Below are 20,434 nucleotides of genomic sequence, written 5' to 3' on the forward strand. Positions count from 1 at the left end.
ACAGGATTTGTGAAAAGGTTTTCTGTCTTATTCACTGTCAAACAGGGAATGTCTGTTTTCAGACCTTGCCCGAGAGCAGCCTTTTGCCTCAGGTCTAAAACTTAGTTTAAGGGGCAGTTAGTAAAACCAAATTCATGTTATTTGTTAGTTAGGTCTCCATTTAAAGCATTTTTATGTTTTGAAAGATTTCAATCCAGGTGGCCTTTTACACCTTTGGCACAATCACTAAATTGCAGTATATGATCTCAACAATTCACTGGAAAAGAAATTCCACTTGAGGTGTAGAGCAGTGTGCATTACCCATTACTTTGAAATTGTACTGTTTGGTATAGACCTGGCCTTTGTGTGTTTGTGAGAAGTAGAGCCACTGTGTGCAGAGTCACTGGATGAAGACATTAGCTGTTAATTTTGAATTGAAGGACTGGAGCGATGAGAGAAATGGAAGGCTAGGTCTGCAACAAGGCCAGGGTCACACTCTTTCTCCCCATAATGACAGACTAATAGAGACAGAGGCAGACAAGGCTATTGTCACAGCGTCGGACAAAGTTTCCATCAGAGCTGACTGCTCTGTCACTCTGACAGTCACATTGTGTCCTTGGCTTCCACCATGGCTAAAGACCAGCGACCACAGTACTAAAACATTGCAGTGTTATTTTACCCTTGTCATGTAGTGTTTGTTCTATCAGTGAAGAACAAATATCTGCAGATTGAAATAAATAACTAAGATGCCGAACTCAATCACTGTGTTCTTGCCTGGAGGACTGTTTGTGGCTCAGAGACCAGACCACCATTTAGGAACATTTTTACCAAAGACAGAACACAAAGTAACCTGTGATCACCCATAATTTGGATAATAATAGAGGCCATCAGCGTTTCAATGAGGGTGCCACTTTGTTTAAATGGAGAACAAGGAGCTAATTTCCTCACTGATTGACTTGGCTTTGTTTTTGTTGTCAAAGCCCACATTTTGGTTTGGAAATCTTAATCACCTTCATAACTAACATAAAAATTCTTGTCTATTCACAAAAAACATTACAAAAGTAAACAAAACAAAACGAGCATTAAACCTCATGGTTAGCTGTCATGCAATCAATTTAAGGATGTATTGATGGCTCCAGTCCCATCCTCTGTTTTGTTTTGTTTTTTATAATAGGTATACCTTTTTGTTTATTTTTCTATTATGGATTTGGCCTTTAAAACAATAATTGCCAATAATTGCCATACACATTGTGCTGCATGCACAGTAATGATGGCTTTTTCAACTGTGGATTGAATCGTGAGGTTAGAAAGGCTGTGTCAACCACATGCCATGACTCATAATCTGTGTAGTGAATAGCTTCAGCCACCATTTTATCACTCTGTAGTCTGAACACAAGCACTTTGAGAAACATAGTGGCTTTTTCACCCGTATCAACTGAAGCTGCAATTACAAACAAAAAGTGACTTAGTTGCTTAGACACATGTTATCGACACATCGCTCATAACATGTCAATATTCTATTTAAGATACTTCACAAAATGACAGCTGATCAGGCTTGGTGTCAAATCTATTGCAAAGGCTATCTAGTAGAATGAAGCACGTATATAATTAAAAGAACATGTCACAAAATTGCTAGCGATATGAATAGATTATGAATATCCAGCATCACATTTACATTTCTATAATCGACACGAATGTACGCACGTATGACGTGTGTGTGCAGAGACAGCCCAACACATTCAGTGACTAATCTGAAAGCAGAGCATCCATTTCTTGTACTTGGAGTGATAAGTGGCTCTGACTGGGATTTTGAGGGAAGGGATATGGGAGATACAGATAGGGTGTCACCTCATAGTAGCTCTGCACAGCGTTGATGAATGCCTCATCAGCCACAATTTGTGTGTCTCCGTTGAGGAAGGCCTGGAAGCGATCCTTGGTCTGCTGAAGCTGCTGCTTGGTTATCTGGGGAAGCAAGGGCACACAGAGGACACCTCAATGCTACAGCCAGAGCGCGGAAAAAAACACATCAATGCAAACAACAAATTAGCTTCAAAAATAATAACAAATGCTTCCAAACAATGAATGGTGAACTTAGAGGTAAAATGTCACAGTTCTGACAGGTAAGTTCTGTGTTTTATACATTGGCCATTTATTTATTCTGCATCTGTTATGCACAATGTCACAGACTAAATAAATCTGGTATACATTAAAAGCATTAAAAAGTTTTCCTTTTCATTTTCTGGTAAGGATTTTGAATATTTTACACTTGATCTTCTGCAAGCACTCAAAAACCTATCTTTTATTAAAATATTAAAAGTCAAAGTCTGTGCTGTACATGTGTAATATATTCTTTTCAGTTTCTGTTTCAGCGCTGTAACAGTGTTTCAGGTTCTCTGTGTTTCCACACACTCATGATTACTGTACAATCGGTGACCCAACAGCCCACAGACTGACCATCTCCCTCTGCTAACTGCCTTCATCCATACAGTTCATAATTATTATGGCTGTTGTGTATATTAACGTAAGACAAGGACCTGCTGTTAAAGTCTGTGTCGGTGTGCGTTCATCCGAGCGTTTCAAGTGACAGACTTTGGTGTAGGAGTGAGATGGAAAAGTACCACATATCATGTGCCTGTGAGGCAATCTCAACACCATCTGTGTGTCCATCTTACTGCTCCCCCCTCTCACTAGTGTTCAGAAAATGTGTTGGATAATCGTCTAAAATATATTTCTTTATGAAAGCCGAGGTAACAGTGCAAAAGCTCTGTCCAATAAGAAAGATTTGCAAAGGTGCACAGGCATATACGCTTGTATATACACACACACGCACCCACCCAGAGGTTAATAATGAGATGATCTCCCCATTATTGTCCACGGAAAGGAATACAAGCACAAACTCAATGTCCCATAAATCATTTCACCAAGGAGCCTCTCCTATTTCAGCCAGTACAGTATGTGGTCCAAACATACAAGACCCTCTTATAACACATAACAGAGTGTGAGTCAAACCAGCACAGAAAAAACATCAGGGATCAATACTTCTGCTTCAGGTTTCAAGTTTCATCTTATTGCTTATAGATGAGAGATTAAAGAAAATGTTTTGACTCTCCCTGCTATGTTTTAATAGACCCCGGTGTTCAAGGAACATCCCGAGGCAAAAAATGTTAATCTTAACACCAGTATGCAAATCAGTCTGGTCTACGGAGACACTTGGAGGCTGAAGTCGACACACTCGTCCTTGGCTGCTTGTCCCATTCTGAAAGTGAGGGTGTCTGTCTACTGAGAAGAGGATAAACACATCACACTTTGCTTAAATTGGCGCTTGGCATAATGAATATTGCGGTTCAAATTAACACACAAGGTTATACAATGTACTAGGTCACATTGATTTATGAGACTCCTGTTTCATGCTTTTTACACGTAAGAACAGGTCTCTTCATTAAATTCTGAAATCTTATTTTCTAATTAGCAGTGTCATCTACTGTCATGGTTTTAATTAAAAAAAGAGAATAAGTGAGCAAACAATCCAGAGCCACTGGGTGGAAACATTTTCAAGAACAGACCAATACTAATGCAGCTGAGTGACAAGAACTGCAATCAATGGACAATCAGGGAATAAGAAACCAAAACATAAAAAAGCAGTATTGTAAATGTGCAATATATTGACGTAGGTATATGGCTCAAGAAGGTGTGGGTTGAAGAGCCCCGGGGCTTTTAACTAGAGAGGAAAAACAGACTTGAATCAAGCTGACCAAAATCTTTAAAAGGCAAAGCTGGCACATGTGCCACCAGTCCGGACCTGAGGTTGCAGATAACCTCAGTTTCATTATTTGGATTGCACTGAAGTAAATATGGTTATGCTGTATAGAGAATTGGATTACAGGTGGAGAGTGGGAATGCATGTGGCACTTTCACACTAAAAACTGTCTTTATAAGAAGACTGGAGGAGGCAATTCAGTTTCATTGAACAAAATTAATACTACAGCCAGATGCCTGATGGATAACCAACATTTAACCTAATCCTTCCCTTCTTTGAGCTAAGCTGCAGCTATTATAACCTTGTCTTCCCTTTTCCATGATTACCCAAAGGAGAATACTAAAGATATTACAATATATAGAAGATGGGTGGTGGCAGTCATCTGAACACTGGCAAAATACATTTGTTTTTTCCTTCAAGCCTTTACCATGAAAGGTCAAAGCTAATAATACTTTTGCTTATGCTGACAGTTTGTCTTGGCCGATCTTACTTTATGTGACACTACAGTACACTGCAAACTGTGTGTGTGTGTGTGTGTGTGTGTGTGTGTGTGTGTCTGTGCCTGCATATCTGTGTTTGTTTGGAGAGTTGACACTGACAGCAAATCTAAAGTACACAGCAGTACACCAGACAAAAAGTCTCCAGTCAGTTGTTCACCAAAAAACTGCTCAATTGCATAAGATATTTCTGACTTTCCATATTACAAGTGCTTCATTTCACGTCCGTCCTGCCCATCACTAACTGGGGAATTCTGCTGATTGGTAAACATTGATGGATTAGAGAAAAGGCCTCCATTTTCATCAGTATTGCCAGACCCTCAAGATGTGCTTTTCTGCTTTGCTGCTATTGATTCTCGCTCTCTGGCTCTTATCAAGATTGCAGTGTAACACAGTGATTCATTGACACACAATAAAGTGGGCAGTGACATTAATCACCCCCCACATGTCAACAGAGGAGGTATGCACATTGCACAGGCCCGATGTACAGTAACTTCATTATAGTTAAAATGGATAAGAGTTTATAGTTTGCTATAGTCTATGTGGCTGACATTTGTTTTAATTTTGATGTTAAGGAGGGACAAAACAAGTTATGTACAAGACTCTACAAAGAGAATATGTTTGTATATGATATGGTTCCTTGTGGAAACATTTTAGGATCTGTACAGAATCTTTCATGAAAAAAGAAAAATGTATATTTTTAATCTACATTTTCACTGAACTGATACAGACAAAAACAACAAAAAAAATATGATAATGACTGTAATGGGACTGTCACAACTTCGCGGGTCAAATGGGCTACACACACAGTACACACACCATGTAATTATAGACTAAATTCCAATTAAATTTAAATTTAATTAACGGTATAAACTCCAATCTCCAGCTGGTTTATCCCGCCATCAATACATTACATTTGTGCGCACCCTGCACATTGTAGCATGAAGTATAGCCTTAGTTACGAGTCTTTGGAAAATCACCTCGCTTCCTGAATCTGTTTTTGGATTGCGGATCGGTTTCGGTTCATTGTTTTATGTAGAAAACGGGTCGGGCGGGTTCGGATACATGTGTCGGATCGGGCGGTCACGGGTTGAAAAAAACCTGACCCGCGCATCACTAACAGCAACCTGATGGCTCGTAATCTGCTGCCCTACAAACGTTAACGGTAGGTAGCATCATTATCTTGGGGTATATAAGTAACGTTAGTGGATAGTTTAATTGATAACCGTGTGGCAATGCATTGAATTGAATTGAGCTCAACACACGCGCTGTCGGCCTGTCAAAGATATGCGTTTGCTCTTTTAACAGACAAAATAGCTTAAATCAAATGCTTGATGAATCCAACACTTATCATAAAAACTATCAACTTACATCTCTCTTCTTCTCTTATTTAGAACACAACATCTAGTGTTTTCCCGTGTGCGTCTAATGTCTCTGGAGTTGTTTTCCTTTCTGCCGGTTTCTGCCCCGCCCCGCTCTGCGTGTGCGCATTTCGTCACGTGGTGAAACGCAGTGTTGTCACTTGTTAGGAGCGCTTGGTTTGATGCAACGGATGTCCCTAATGAGCATGCGGCAGAATCGTTGTCATTTAGGAATGAGAGGTATGAACCGAGATCGCGATTTTAATACGACTAGTGCAGTGCCCGTTCTAAAAAAAAAACACACAATAGGCGTAGGCTATCAGTCGCTTGCTTTGAGCCCCACTGCTGCACAGAGCGCTGTTCGCTTGTTTATTCAAAGTTTATTAATATTGAACGTGTCGCGTGTCCAATCCGACACTGCACGTCCTTGGGTCCCCAGCAATACACCTGCCAAGTGTGAAGTAGATCGGAGGAACGGTTCTCGAGATATGCGATGGACACACATACAGACAGAGATTCCTTGCTTTATAGTAGCCTATGATTAATCGTGCAGCCGAACTTCGAACCTACAGAATCACCAAATACATGGTCTGGACCTTAGCCCACTGAGGCACTACAGGCACATATAAAAATGGTTCTTTAAAATGTATCTTTTGCCTTCAATGGTTCTTCAGGGAACCAAAAAGCGATTTCTCTGTAACTACTCTGGTGAACCATGTTTGGTTCTATCTGCCACCATTGTTTCTTTCAGTGAAATGCAGGGACAATTTGCACAAATCTGGTACCCAACAATTTCTAAGATGAGGGATTTTCACTAGATCTTCTTTATTTGAGTGTCTGTCACACAGACTACAGTTTATGACAGAGAAGATTGGATAGCTTTACTATTATTTATCGTTGAATGAGAAGGAAAATTAATGTTCAGCATAATTATACTCAAGCCTGTTAAGACAGTTGTGCACACTGAACTGTGCATATTTACAGTAAGTACACATAAATGGGCAATGATATTCTAAGATTATGTGTCAATAGTTACAGTTATCCACATGGCCTTCAACAGACCTCTGATGCTGTTCAGAAATCTGGTCATGTATGATGTGTGACAGTTGAATTGTGTTATCACAGAGGTCCAGGCCCAAAAATGCCTTCATAACATGTGACTACATGGTTTTATGAAACTAAAACAAATAAAAATAAAACTAAGACTGGATGGAAAAAATAATATTTATAGGATATTCATACATCTATATGATCTTTCCTTAACACCATGCTAATACCAATAATGTGAATAATGCTGTTGCAATAGTATTGGTAGTTATGGGACTGGTAGATCTATACATTTGCATGTATGAAAGCATGTACAGCCTACATAATTGAAAAAAAACAAAAACAAAAAAACAATCATCCAGTATTTACAATGAGGGAGGGAGAGAGGGGTGAGAGTTAAGGAGACAGACCACATTTACAGTTTACTTGTGATTAATGGGCTTCAGAAGAGCAGCTCCTATGTGTGTGTGTGTGTATGTGTGTGTGTGTGTGTGTGTGTGTGTGTGTGTGTGTGTGTGTGTGTGTGTGTGTGTGTGTGTGTGTGTGTGTGCGTGCGTGCGTGTATGCATAGGCATCTGTGTGAATACAAGTATGGAGGTGTGCATTTATTGTGTATCCATATGTTTTCAGAGAAAGGAGAACACAGTCAGTATTACAGCAGGTTACATAACGCCTGTAATTCACAGTGGCTATATCCCAAGAACCTTATGTTTCATCTCTTTGAAATTTCACCAGCATGCCTTGTGACAGGAGATATTCAACTCATCTACAGTAGTCCTTCTCCTCTTAGCAGTGCTGTGATGACTGGAGTAATTAGCTAATTGAATGCAGTATAGCTAGCGTCGCTCCATGCTATAAAGCCTCTGCTGGGCTGACTCACTCTCAAGCTTCCTCCAGAAGTTACATAACCTTGAAAAGGGAAGCTAAATGAAGGTGTTTTCCAAAATTAAATGGCTGCAAAGAAAATGTACAGCTTTGGTCGTGTCAGGGGACTGAGATCGAAATGAATGAATGAGACGGCTGTTTTAAAAATAGCTTATAAGATTTGTCCAGTTACTATTTACTACTTTACCTGGTGTTCATAGAGCAGCCACAGTATATGAAATATATAAAACTTAAAGTCATTCAGAATGGTGATAGTTGTTTATTTCACCAATTTCATTTCATCAAAGTCTTTATTTTTGAGTCAGCTTATTGTCATTTTGTGTGCAGAAAAGGTGCTACTCTTCTCTGCAGATCATTAATTAAGTCATTCTTATACTTTATTATTTCCTTTATTAAACTACAACACGTTGTTATGATAAATACTTTATTTATCCATGATGATGTATGATGTATAGGCTACCTTATCAAGATTTATGTCAGTCTAAAAAGGTGGGTAAACTTTATTCCGCAAATAAACAGCAATAATATACAGGTCAACTACACAAAGGGATGAAAGGATATTGTGCAAGCTAAATGTTCTCATTGTGTATAAATCTGTTGTGCTCAGGAAGAACTGTTCGCAATACTGCTGTTGGTTTTCAGTAAACATGATCTCAGTGCATCCTCTAGCCAGACAAAGCACATTTCAGTCACGTTGCAGATGACACCACCAGTCCACATCTGAGTAAACAGCAAACACAAATATGGGAGCAAGTGCTGCATGACAGCTGCACAAAATATACCAATAACAGGCTTAAGCAAACACACCACACCAACACCATGTACTGGCTGTGGTCAGAACCTACAATTATACAAAGAGAGATGCACAAACTATTATCCCCAACCAGACACGCTCATAGATTTGTTCTACGACACACAAACACAGCGTTGTCTGAGTAAATATTACTCCACTGGGTTAGTAAACAGCCAGGTGTATACTCTACAGACAGAGCCTGATATGCAGCCAACAGGGATAAAATAGGGCGCCCCGGCCCTATATACCCAGTCTGCAGGCTGCTGTCATATTCAGGTGCTAAGGGAGTGCTGTATGGAGGAGAACACTGTGTTCATAACCACCCAAGCCCCTCCTTGTAACAGCCCTCTGTTATCTCACCACCAACTCACTGGCAGCACCCACAGAGCGAGTCTCAGCTGGTTCCTCACAATGCTCCTTCAGTCACCGAGTAGAAAATATGCCCCTACTCAACAAGTCCACGATGACTTAGACTTCCACACTAACTTTCATGTTAAACGGACACAATTTTGAGTAGTCATCATCCAGCAGTAGCAGTGAACTGCAACCACGTCTTCAGCTGAAATTCGGCTATATTCTGTGATGTTGAGACTATTCTAAAGATTAGTAATTGGGAAGTGGGAATTTGCAAGGATCTCACAATTCAATTGCAATTCACTATTATCATAATTACCAATGTATTGCTTTTTTTTTTAATCATTTTGATTCATTTAATCATTTTGATGGGCAGCATTTTGTTTTATTTATTTCCACCATATGTCTGCAGTATACAGTTGAATATGTCTAATACCAAAAAATGAATACATTTGTGACAGTCAGACATTTTTCTTGAAAAAGTGAAAGAGAAGATTAGCCAAATAATCTTTAAGAACTTTAATGCTAACAAGAATTGTCATGTTGTAATTTGGTTGCTTTTTGACTAGTAGTTTGAGATAAGTTATCTCGTTTGATTTTATGAGATGCAGAATAGCATTTCTTTAAATTTTGTGTGTTTGCATTTATCTCCTCCTGCCCCCATTTTTTTGTGAGAGCACTTAGTTTTGGCTCAAAACAGAAAAGAGTACCCACTGCAATTCTATAATGCTACACAAAGCTGACTTTGCATTGGCACCTTTGTCTAATGCTGCTGCATTACTCTCATCAAGAAGCTAAGACATAAATCCTATTCTATCCTTTCCTGCCACCCTCCAGTCACAAATCACCTCTTTCTCTTTCCTTCTTTCTAAGTCAATTCAGTATCTCTCTCTCTCTCTCTCTCTCCCTCTCTCTCTCTCTCTCTCTCTCACCCTCTCTCTCTCCCTCTCTACTTTTAAAGCTGATTGTCTATCTCAAATATAATTTTCTCTTGGTGCCAATCTGCCAGTCTTGTTTGATGTGCAACAAGGCTTGAGCTAAATCAATATGAAATGGTTCAAGTTGCAGTAAAAATAGATCACACGGATTACATTAGTCAGACTTTTTGAAAAAATAGTCATTACTTCAAAGATTATTCAGCAACATGTTTTAAGGAGGATAAGCAGTTTGTAAGATTATGAATGACAACATCATTTTACACAACTAGAGATGACAAGAAAGTGAGAGATTCAGAGGTGTCAGGGGTCACGAGGTTCATGGGGATATTCAAGGCTTAGGTCTTGAAAATCAAAGCAAGTTTCATAGTGATGACGTTGGGACAGTTATGACCTAGATGCATCCATTTTTTATTTATTTTGTGTGAATGACTAAACAAGAAAAGGCATGAAAAAAGTGCTTCATGCACCATTCGCCTATTCAATCAGTCTTGTTTTTGTACTGCAGCCTCTTGCTATATTTTCCATATGGTGTGAGTATGATTATTTTGTATCAGTTTTTAATTGTATGGAGTGCAATGCTCCGTCCACATAGTCACAGACTGTGTATCTGCTTTTGGATGTCATTTTAAGCCAGTGATAGTGATCAAAGCAGAGATTTTGAGCACAGTTTCCTCCCCTGAGGAAGATGGAAGGTCACAGACAGATTGAGGTTGGGTGTTTAACGGGAGGTGAGCAGTGTAATGGCTCTGTTTAAAAGGGGTGGCACAGGAAGATGTGGCACCCATGATAAGACAGGAAAGAGGCTTAGAGTGACTGTCTACCTGACATACAGCCCTGTGGCTGCTCTACATTGCTGTTTGTGTCCCATTATGCCTCAGTGAGAGTAAGAGAATGAGAGGAAGATAGGAGTGGTTCAACAGAGGACTGCAGTAATGATCCTGCTATAGCTCATGCCTCTCGGCTGTATTCATTCATAAATCACCCCTACTAATCTCTGTCTCACTCTTGTGTTTTTCTTAACCCACTCTAAAGCCAATCTGTCCTCTGTGAAGTGATATTTCATTTGGTAGAACATTTGGGCACACATATGCACATACAGTATGACTTCTTGCACACCCCACCACCAGTAATGCTGCCCAGGGTATCCATGATGTAACTTAATTTTGCTTGTTTACAATTACCAACAATAAGACTCCTCAAAAAATCTATATATGGTGGCTACTGATTGTTGAGGCAGATGCCTGAAGTTAACATTCATAGCTAACATTGAGTTATGCATGTTTACCAAATTGAAATGTCACTTGAAATTTCTAAAGTTGAAGTACATAATCACTTGGATGTTTATATAATATTTCTCTTTTTATTGTTAAAATTTCAAATTTTACCTTAAAGGATAAGGCTGGTGTTTTTTAATGCATTGCTTACTGTAATGCGTTTACTCTACTCCCGTTACTTTCTGACTTCCCACGTACCGTTTTAGCTGTCAACCCGGAAGTCATTGGCTCCAATTGTAAGCTAAAAACCTTGAAATACAGTTCACAAAGACATAGTTTCAATTTTAAAAATCGCTAACTGTTACCACGAAAGGTCAGACTGTTGTAGTTATTATCAAATCAAATTCAAATGGGAACAAATTCTTCATTAAGCCGGGGACTATTTTCGGTGCTACGGAACTACTTTCCTGAGATCGCAAAGTGTTTACAGCCGGCTTATTAAGTTGTTTGAGGAAAAAGTTGGCTGGCCCGGTGTATCGCAATGATGAAATATGCTGCCCAGAGCAACGGCATGGCTCTTTGACGTGTTTTTAATAGGTTTTTTTTTAATACAATGGAGTTCTATGTCTGCTGGGATATGGCTTCATTGGGCACCGGCTACATGGACGAGACTTGTTGGCAAAACAAAATCATTGCTCATAGGATTTGTGATCAAAAGCAAATGTCCCCCCAGCTTATCACATTCAATTTACACAAAATGAGATACTAACGCTTCTAACTACATCTAACTACATCTACTGTACATGCACACAATAAACTGATATACTGTTCTTACGATGATTGTGAGAATAATTCAGTTGTAATACTGCACTGATTTATCATGAAGGGGAAATCCTTTCGGTCCTAAGAGATTTTGCACCATGGTTTTGGTTCACCAACGACTGGAAGCAGAGGTTATTAGCAATGCTAATGGAGTCAATGGCGCTCCATAGATAGTTTCCTGTTTCACAGCAGATTTAACTAGATAGAAGGACTTAAATGTACTTTGTAAAGACGTGATTTCAGCTCCTTTGATTTCCAGTAGCATTGCTAACTAAAGGTAATAATGTCTCCTTCTAATGTCCGCTGCCACAAAACACTGGTACAAGTCATAAGCAATTAATATATAGTGTATAAGTGACCCAAAATGAGGAAAACTGTCTTTTCTTTTTCACTGTTTCTGGGTATGACTAATGTGTAATACTGGGAGCAAGGATTATATTTTTATATAGCAATAAATCAACAGAGCCCTGCAGACTAATCTATCTCAATCCATGCATACAGTATGAGGACACACTAACTACTTAAGCTCTTTCCTCCTTCAGCCAGAATGGACAGCTGCCTTTTTTGTGTTTTGTGTGCGCTTTTCACCTCACTGAGCACCAGGATTAAGGTCTCTGCTAAGTGAACGAATGCTAACTGTAGGTGGTTGCCATTTGTCTGCTCTAATTGAGTTGTCTGTTTTGGAAGGTGGATGGATACAAGGTTGAATAGGCTCTGCGAGGACACATAGAGTTCTCTGTAGCTAACCAAGTACAGTACGCCGTGTTAATATAAATAATGGCTGCCTGATATGGCCTTGTTATAAAACAGAGCAGTTGGGAAAGAGAAAAATTAGGTAGACTCACAAGCCAGATCACAGTGCAAGACACGTCTTTCTTGCCCCCTTTGCAGGAATTATCCCTTATGTGATGCTACCTTGCAACCTAAAATCCTGTGCTGCACATTTGCAACTACAGAAAAACTGTTGTCTAATATTTGCATTTCTGTTGCTTTTTGTGAGCATATGATGTCTGTGTAACAACTATCACATTCACATTCCTGGATGATATAAATACATGAAGCAAATAAATTAGATCCTGACTGTGATAGTTGCATTCAAAGCATCCCCATGGGAAAATAAGGAGTTGTTAGCATTCAAACAAATTAGACCTTGGCCTTTCCTGTTCATTATTTACATGTAGCATGGAGATGTTTACTTTGTGAATTTTAATGTGACTTATGTGGTTGTATAGAATAAATATAAAGCGGTATGTTGCTGCTTTTCAGGTGGGTGCCTTTGTCAATCATCCTTTTTGATGTAACATTCATATCCTGACCATTGATGAACACATTTATTTTTTGATACCAGTGTTTTATATAACAATGGAGAAAGAAAATTTGCTATACTGAAGGGGATCGACTAACATGTAAGACATCTTTCAGCACCATCTTTCAAAGGCTGACTGATATCTTTCAACACTATCGTTCAAAGCTTGACTTTGACACTGATTGTGAAGCTTCTGTTTTTTGTCAAAGGATGCCTTCTTCAGGCAGAACACAACGTTAAAGCCCTTCCACAATTATGCATATCATTTCATTGCCATACTTGAGCCCTTCTCCTTTTACTGCTCTCCTCTTTTGTCCATATGACCATGTGTTTCATGAACTTAATGAGCTAGGGCAATTCCATCTCAGTTATCTGTATCTCCAATCATCACTCAAATATTATCTTGCAAAACCACTTCTTTCCTCTATCCAAGGAAGAGAGGAGAAGTAGGGGACAGTGACATTACAGACAATGATGACATAAGAGGTACGGCAACTGTGCATTGCCTTTTTATTTTTATCCATGTAGTACACAAAAATCGTATTGATTCCAGTGATGTCGATTTCCCGTCTTCACCCCTTGTTCCTACTCCTACTTTTTTTGCTTTTTTTAATCCTTTGTGACACACTGTATACATACCATGCCCTTTATCACTACTTTATGTATCTTTATTTCCATCAACTCAGTGATTTTTCTTATTTCTACTTCAAAAACATGAAAATGCATTATTCTCATTATATTGAAATTTACCAATCGTTGTTTTCTATCATCTGTGCATAATTTCAGTGATTTGTATTGTCCTTAAGTACATCAATCTAAATCCAAATTTCAATGAAAACTTAGATTCTGACTAACCATTATCTTTATGAATCCCTGACACTCAGCAACCCTCACTCTCCTCCTGGCTTCCTTACATTTTAGTTTAAAATGACCGTTTCTACTTCTGTCATCTACTCTCTTGCCAGTATATATGTTTCATCAACAGTACAATAATGCCATATAATCCCATTGAACAACTATATTGACTTATATTGACAAAAATTAAATAATTATGTCCATCTGTGACCTTTCCTGTGCTGTACTCTCGTATGAAAACATCCAGTTAAGATCTGCCAAAGAGCTACTTTAATCTTCCTTTTGTTTCTCTCTTTCCAGTGTCTGAACTGATCCATCATACGCCTCCACATTCCAACTCAATGACTTGACCATTGATTTCATTCCAATCTTAAATTCATACTTTCTCTGTATGCTACTCCTCTCAACATTTGACTCAGTCTTTTCACTTTCAAATAGAAAAATGATAAATTAGAGGTGGAAAATCTGAGTTGACACCCATGCTGCTACTAGCGCTGCTCTTAATTCACCAGTTAGTATGGACATGCCTATTCAGAATGACATCTTTGAAAATAAGTCAGAGTTCACTGTAATTGCTTTGTGCCTTCATTTCAAGGCTATCATTGAAGTTTACAACATAAGAACATGAAACCAAACTAATTCCTTGGTTATTATGAGTAACAAGTAACAACACAGTCTGACACTAGGCTATATGCTGTAATTCAGAATACTGTCACATGTTCGCTATATCATTGACAGACATGCAAGAGCAATTCACAATGGAACATCCATAATCAATTGCCAGGCTCAGTACTAAATCAGCAGAATGCTAACTTCAACCATATCTCAATTTGCCACTGATTTGCATCTCAGTCTACTTCACATTCATCAGGCTGCACAACCCTCTATCTCCTGCCCCTCAGAGTATCCATAGCGCGCTGTAGCACTAAAATCCTGAGCCAAGAGGCACTCCATTAAGGAAACCGAAAGGCAGATGGGTTGATCGGGTTAGATTATCTTCAGGGCATTAGAGTTTCTTAAATTGATAAGAACCATGACCTGAGAGCTTACTTGATACTGAGATATACAGTATGATCTTTAAAACTCAGCACATTGATTCATCAGACATTTATTTTCACTTTTAGTTTTTTAACACAGTTTGATTACCCATATCTTAATGATGCAATATTGGCTGCCATATGATGCAAATCCACTTTAAATAAAAAATGTTACAGCTTGCAAATGTTACACTTGTAAGATTATACATTGCCAATTTTACTGACCAGCACCATGTATTAACTAAAGATTCTTTCTAACTTTCTACCTCAAAATTACTTAACATTTTCATATATGTATGTATATATATAAACAATAACATTTTTTTTAAATACACATTTGTTCATGTTATATTATCCATACTTGCATTGCACGCCCTTGCCCTGTAGATTATGCTTTCACTTATATTCCTCTATGCACATAAGGTACTTTACTACATCTTTACAGAATCCAGGCTGCTTGTTGCCATTAAACACAGAGGATCCTATCCTACAGGAAAATTACACCAATACAATCTTTGTCTATCAATAACCTCAATAACTTAGTTACTACATATGCTTAGGGAGCGTCCCATTACTTTAAGTCCTCCTATCCCAAGACCATCTGTCTCGCATACAAACACATGCGTCACCAGTAAAATCTTTACGTACCGTTTCCAGATGGATGTGTTTCTTTTATCTGATGTGTTATTAAGGTGTTTATTTTTAAATGACACCTTAAGGAACTTTTACAGTGATTCCTTTGTGGCTACCCTTACATGAATGCAAGCAAACATTCATGCATTCCCTTTACCCACTTATTTCTATTCAGGATCATAAGTGGCTGGAGCCTATCCTAGCATGCATTGGGCGGAAGGCAGGTCACCAATCCATCACAGGGGCAAACACAGATAGACAGTCACTCATATTCATAGCTATGGGCAAATTTAGAGTCTCAAATCCACATGACTTGCATGTCTTTGGAAAGTGGGATGAAACCCACACAAATGGAGAACACGCAAACTCCACACAGAAAGGACCGGGACTCAAACCTGGTCCTTCTTGCTGTGAGGCAGCAGTGCAAACCACTGAGCCTCCGCGCCGCCCCTAAACCAAACATGCTCCATGCTAAATAGCACTTTGGACAGCAGCGTTCACAATACTGTTGCTTACTCCCATTGCTGGAGTGAAAGCAGCTTTCAGACTGAGATTGAGAAATTATTTTCCCTGCCCCTCAAAAGGAAGTGACAGCCTGTAATTGCCCTATTGTGTTACCTTTCACAAGGTTACAGCAACGCATTTCAAGGAGCAGCAGTTCAGCTTGCATACTCTGCAGCCCGGGCCTGCTTCACTGTGATAGCCCACCACTGCTGTTTAGGTGCCAGAACTTCTAATAACGGATTATCATGGAGCTGCTCCACATGCTTCACAGAGGCCTTTTAAGCCTTTTCATTACAGAAATGGCTTCATCATATTCCTGTGACTAATTTATAACAACCAAAATGCAATAGGCTACATATTAGATTGTGTTGCCGCCCCTATGATGAATTTCCTATTTGTGGGTTTCTAAAGAGTGCAGCTCTACCACACTCAAGGGGAGTTGATGGGGACGAGGAATCTACAAACAATACATTAGACTGATGTTGAATATTCTTTATTCAATAACATTTACTTTGTGATAAAGAGTGCAGCCTTTCTTCAAATGACACAAAGGACAGTAAGATAATTAAATGGCTGTAAAATGGTGACTACAATGAAATGTTTCAATGAAAATGAAAAAAAAAAAAAAAACGCTGCACATCAATCTTGCCATGATGCTATAAATACACATAACTGCCAGAAAGTTGTCAATTTAGAATGAAGTGATTTATGTCGTTCAATAATATATCATTCAAATCAAATGAATTGTGGTAAAAACTCAAGGTGTATAGTTTAACAGAAGGGATTTTATTGGTGACGAGTTGACCCGAATTTGGACCAAATTCGTTGAAAAGTCAAGTCGTTGAAAAGTCAAGCAAATTGTTGGACCGACTGATTGGAACTGTGACAAGCAAGTATTACATATAAAGATATAGATATACTGTATATGATATTGTATATGATGGACAGACGGACGGACAGATGGACACACAGACAGAGACCTAGAGACACAGATAGAGACACAGATGGATAGACATATAGATAGATAGATAGATAGATAGATAGATAGATAGATAGATAGGTAGATAGATAGATAGATAGATAGATATTGCCTGGTCTGACAGTGAGAATCTGAACAGGTGAAGTGAATATGAGGATTGTTATTCTTCATGCCCTTGAACAAGACACTTCACCTGAAACTCTTCCAGCAGCCTACAGTGACCAACAGAGGACTGTGGCTGCCTAAGCTATCAGATGTGAATGTGTGTTACTGGGCATGCATTATAAGTAACCTACCAGAGTTGGGAAAACAAACAAACAAACAAATAGAATCACTGCAGTTGATGCTTTCCATGTAGGCTACACTTGCATGAGTCAGCAGAAAATTCAGACCATAAGGCTACTCTGCTTGAGTCAAAATCTGTGTCCAGTTTTAACAAAAACAATAGTGAGGAACACTGCAACAAAGTCAGGACAGACATTTCTAGTGTGGCTCACATTACAGGCATATATACAGTATGTGGTAAATGATCAGCATTAGATTCACTGAATTGAATGAATGTTTGCAGGTCCGTGCAACTTCTGTGATGTGAACAGAGCTACAAGTAACATTCAGCCATGTGGTGAATGGGGTTTTGGGCATTATAATGCAATATGAAACGCGGTGACCACTTTAGTTATAGGCTAATTGCATGTGTAGCCTAATGTATTAATCACAAATGAACATTTCGACCTTGGAGCAAGAGACAGCCTGTCTCTGGATAAAAGTGGTGGGTAAAGGCGCAAAACGGAGACAATAACCAAGTGTCAATGTCCTAAAAAAAAACGTCAATTTGAAACGTCCCTTTAGTGATAGTTGGGCCTGTACAGTGACTTTGACAGTAAGGACAACATGTCCCAAAATTGCTTTGAACATACATCGAGCATCACAGCTGAAAACAGGATCTGGGCCTTGACCCTTTGAGCAACTTATAAATCATTCTGGTGTACACCTTATGTCCTAATATAAAAACCTGGCCATGAAAACTGTAGCAAAATGAAAAGTGTGGACATCATTATCAACATTGTGGTGCAATTATTTTACTGTAAACTGTCTGTGAGGGGGTTCACTGTCATCTGCAGAGGGGATCTTCCATGAGCCATAAGCCCCGCTCTCCAAGAGGTCTGTGCCTAAAAGTCACCTTGGGAGCCCGAATTGACGGGATAAGTGATGGCGCAAACGGGTTGGAAATGGGTACATCCGCCTGGGGGGAAGAGCAGAGAGCCATACCGCTGCCTACCTAACGGAAGGCAGGACTTCGGTGAGATGTAGGCCAACAAGGACAATGGCACTGGCTTGTTTTAAGTGGCCATCCACCATCTCTTGAACGCCCTTTCAATGAATGGGACTGCTGGGCTCTGTGATTGATTTAACTTATGTGCTGGTGTGTGGATGGACAGAGACAGCACACAGTCTGCAGCTCTGCAGTGCCATGTTTCCTTTCACTATCCAGAGCTTCGAAGCGCGTTTATGCGCTCATGTTATGGACAGACGATTTCAACATTTTGCGTCAAAAAACAACCAGTGGTTTCATTGGGATTGTGCTATATCCACACGCTATCGAATAGGCCTAGTGGCCAATACCCTTCTGTGTTCTGGCTCAGCCTATGTAGGTCATCAATGACAACATCTGCGATATGAAAGGAGGCATTTCGTCAGCATGTGGTTATTAATTATGCCTTTGCACAGAGGGCCCTTACCTTCTGTTGTCGCCTTGCCATATCTGTGGGTTGTTTTGCATTGAATGGGTAAGCGACGCATCTCATCACGAAAACATACAATTGCAGCTTCTTTTTACGCTCTTCTTCCTCCCTCTGCAGTTTCTCCAAATCCTCTTTCTCCTGCTCGCTGGCGGCCGACGGGCTCGGGCTGGTCGGACGGGCGCTGCTGCGGCTGCTGCTGGGCGCAAGTCCGCCCGAGCTCTCGCTGGTCCTGCTTGGAGAGATTCGGGATCCGGCCTGGGGTGCCATCGCCTCTTTGCTTTCCTCCTCCACTATCCCATCAGATTCCTCCTCGCTGGACGACGGATCTAACATCTTGCTCTAGAGGTGATGCCCTCTTACAGATTTCTTAACACAGGGAATTACGGTGATTTTTTTTTTAGCTTCCCTGAAGATAGTTTGTCGTAGTCCTATCCAAACCTCAATACTGTAGAATATGCCTAAAGTCAAGATAGGGATAGGCCTAGATTCTAGGCTACTCGCTCGCTGAGAGATGTCAGTAGCACGAATGATGCTGGAGGAGGTCTGTGTTAGCCTGCTCCACACAGAGCATTCTCCGCCTGCGCCGAGCACTCGTCGATGCTTACGTATTTTCTGTATTTTACTCTCCAGTCACCGCTGCGGATGTAGGAGGGGGAGGTGAGAGGAGAGGAGAGGAGAGGAGAGGAGAGGAGAGGAGAAAGGAGGGGTGGGGGCGCACAGAGGAGAGAGGGAGAGTGTTTGTGTTTTGTTTTTTTTTTGTTTTTTTTTCCGGTGAAAACGAGCGATGGCCTCTCCTGCCAGCCAGCAGGGACGCAGGCGCGGGGAGCTGGTCATGGTCCTGAACAGAGAATAAGAACAGAGTGAAAGATGCGCGGCTCTTCCTGGTGTAGTCTATCATAACATTCTGCGGTGGTACACCTAAGATGGCTGCCATAGCATTTCAATAATATTGCCATGGGAATTGGAATTATTATTTAATTCATGGACAGTGCATGGGATGCAGATTGTTAGGTGTCACATTTTCAGAGTGAATACTGACCTTCCCCCCCTTCAAGAACACAAGGTTGGGGGTTGTGCTCTTGATGGGTGGGGTAGGCAGAGAGATTGAACTGCCTAATCTCTGTTGGTAGGCTTCTGTTTGAGAAATTGATTGTTGCAGCACGCGCTGCTGTCTCCCCTCAAGAAATAGGATCATGCTGCAGTCACACAAGCTTTTCATCTAATAGATAGACATATATAATATTCAAATTGAATAACTATCTACAGGAGTTCAACTAAACTTCACTGATTTATAAATATTTGTACTTTTGTATTATTAAAACACAATTGTTTTTTAATGCATCATCCACTTTATTTATGAGCACATGTCTATTGCCAGGGATCTAATGGAGGGTAAACTGACCTACCCTCTTTTTTGCAGAAAAGATTATAGCCTACCTTTTTAGGCTGATATCAATCTTTAAGATATCATTTTATTGTAAACACCATAGTATAGTATCAAATTGATGATGGTTATATGAGGATTGGATTTGAGGGAAAAACAAATCAGAAATTTGATTAGGTTACGTTTCATAAAAAATAATTGATTTTTGCTAGTGTTTGTCGTTTACCACTACATGACTGTGACTTATGTATATGTAACATAATCCTTTTGACAAACACTTAGCGTTAAAACACAGATGAAATACTGAGTTAGCCAAATGGTGATTTATCAAACCACCAGTATTTGAA

General features: G+C 39.7%; 1 protein-coding gene across 10 annotated transcripts in view; it reads right to left on the reverse strand.

Annotated features, from left to right (window-relative positions):
* cadpsb (Ca2+-dependent activator protein for secretion b) overlaps positions 1-19,036 on the reverse strand; it is a 64,010-nt gene extending 44,974 nt beyond the window's left edge. For all 10 annotated transcript variants that reach the window (XM_071526960.1, XM_071526957.1, XM_071526958.1 and 7 more), the window contains exons 1-2: positions 18,701-19,036; positions 1,828-1,941 (exon numbers count right to left, since the gene is read on the reverse strand). In XM_071526960.1, the coding sequence (XP_071383061.1) occupies positions 1,828-1,941; positions 18,701-19,036 (450 nt within the window). The remainder of the gene's footprint in view (positions 1-1,827; positions 1,942-18,700) is intronic.
* Between the last annotated feature and the right edge of the window lie 1,398 nt (positions 19,037-20,434).

Source organism: Centroberyx affinis, unplaced genomic scaffold (assembly GCF_046629955.1).
Source record: "Centroberyx affinis isolate AG114_WGS23_722 - 3 ecotype Tasmania unplaced genomic scaffold, CSIRO-AGI_Caff_v1 ptg001484l_1, whole genome shotgun sequence".
Taxonomy (NCBI): domain Eukaryota; kingdom Metazoa; phylum Chordata; class Actinopteri; order Beryciformes; family Berycidae; genus Centroberyx; species Centroberyx affinis.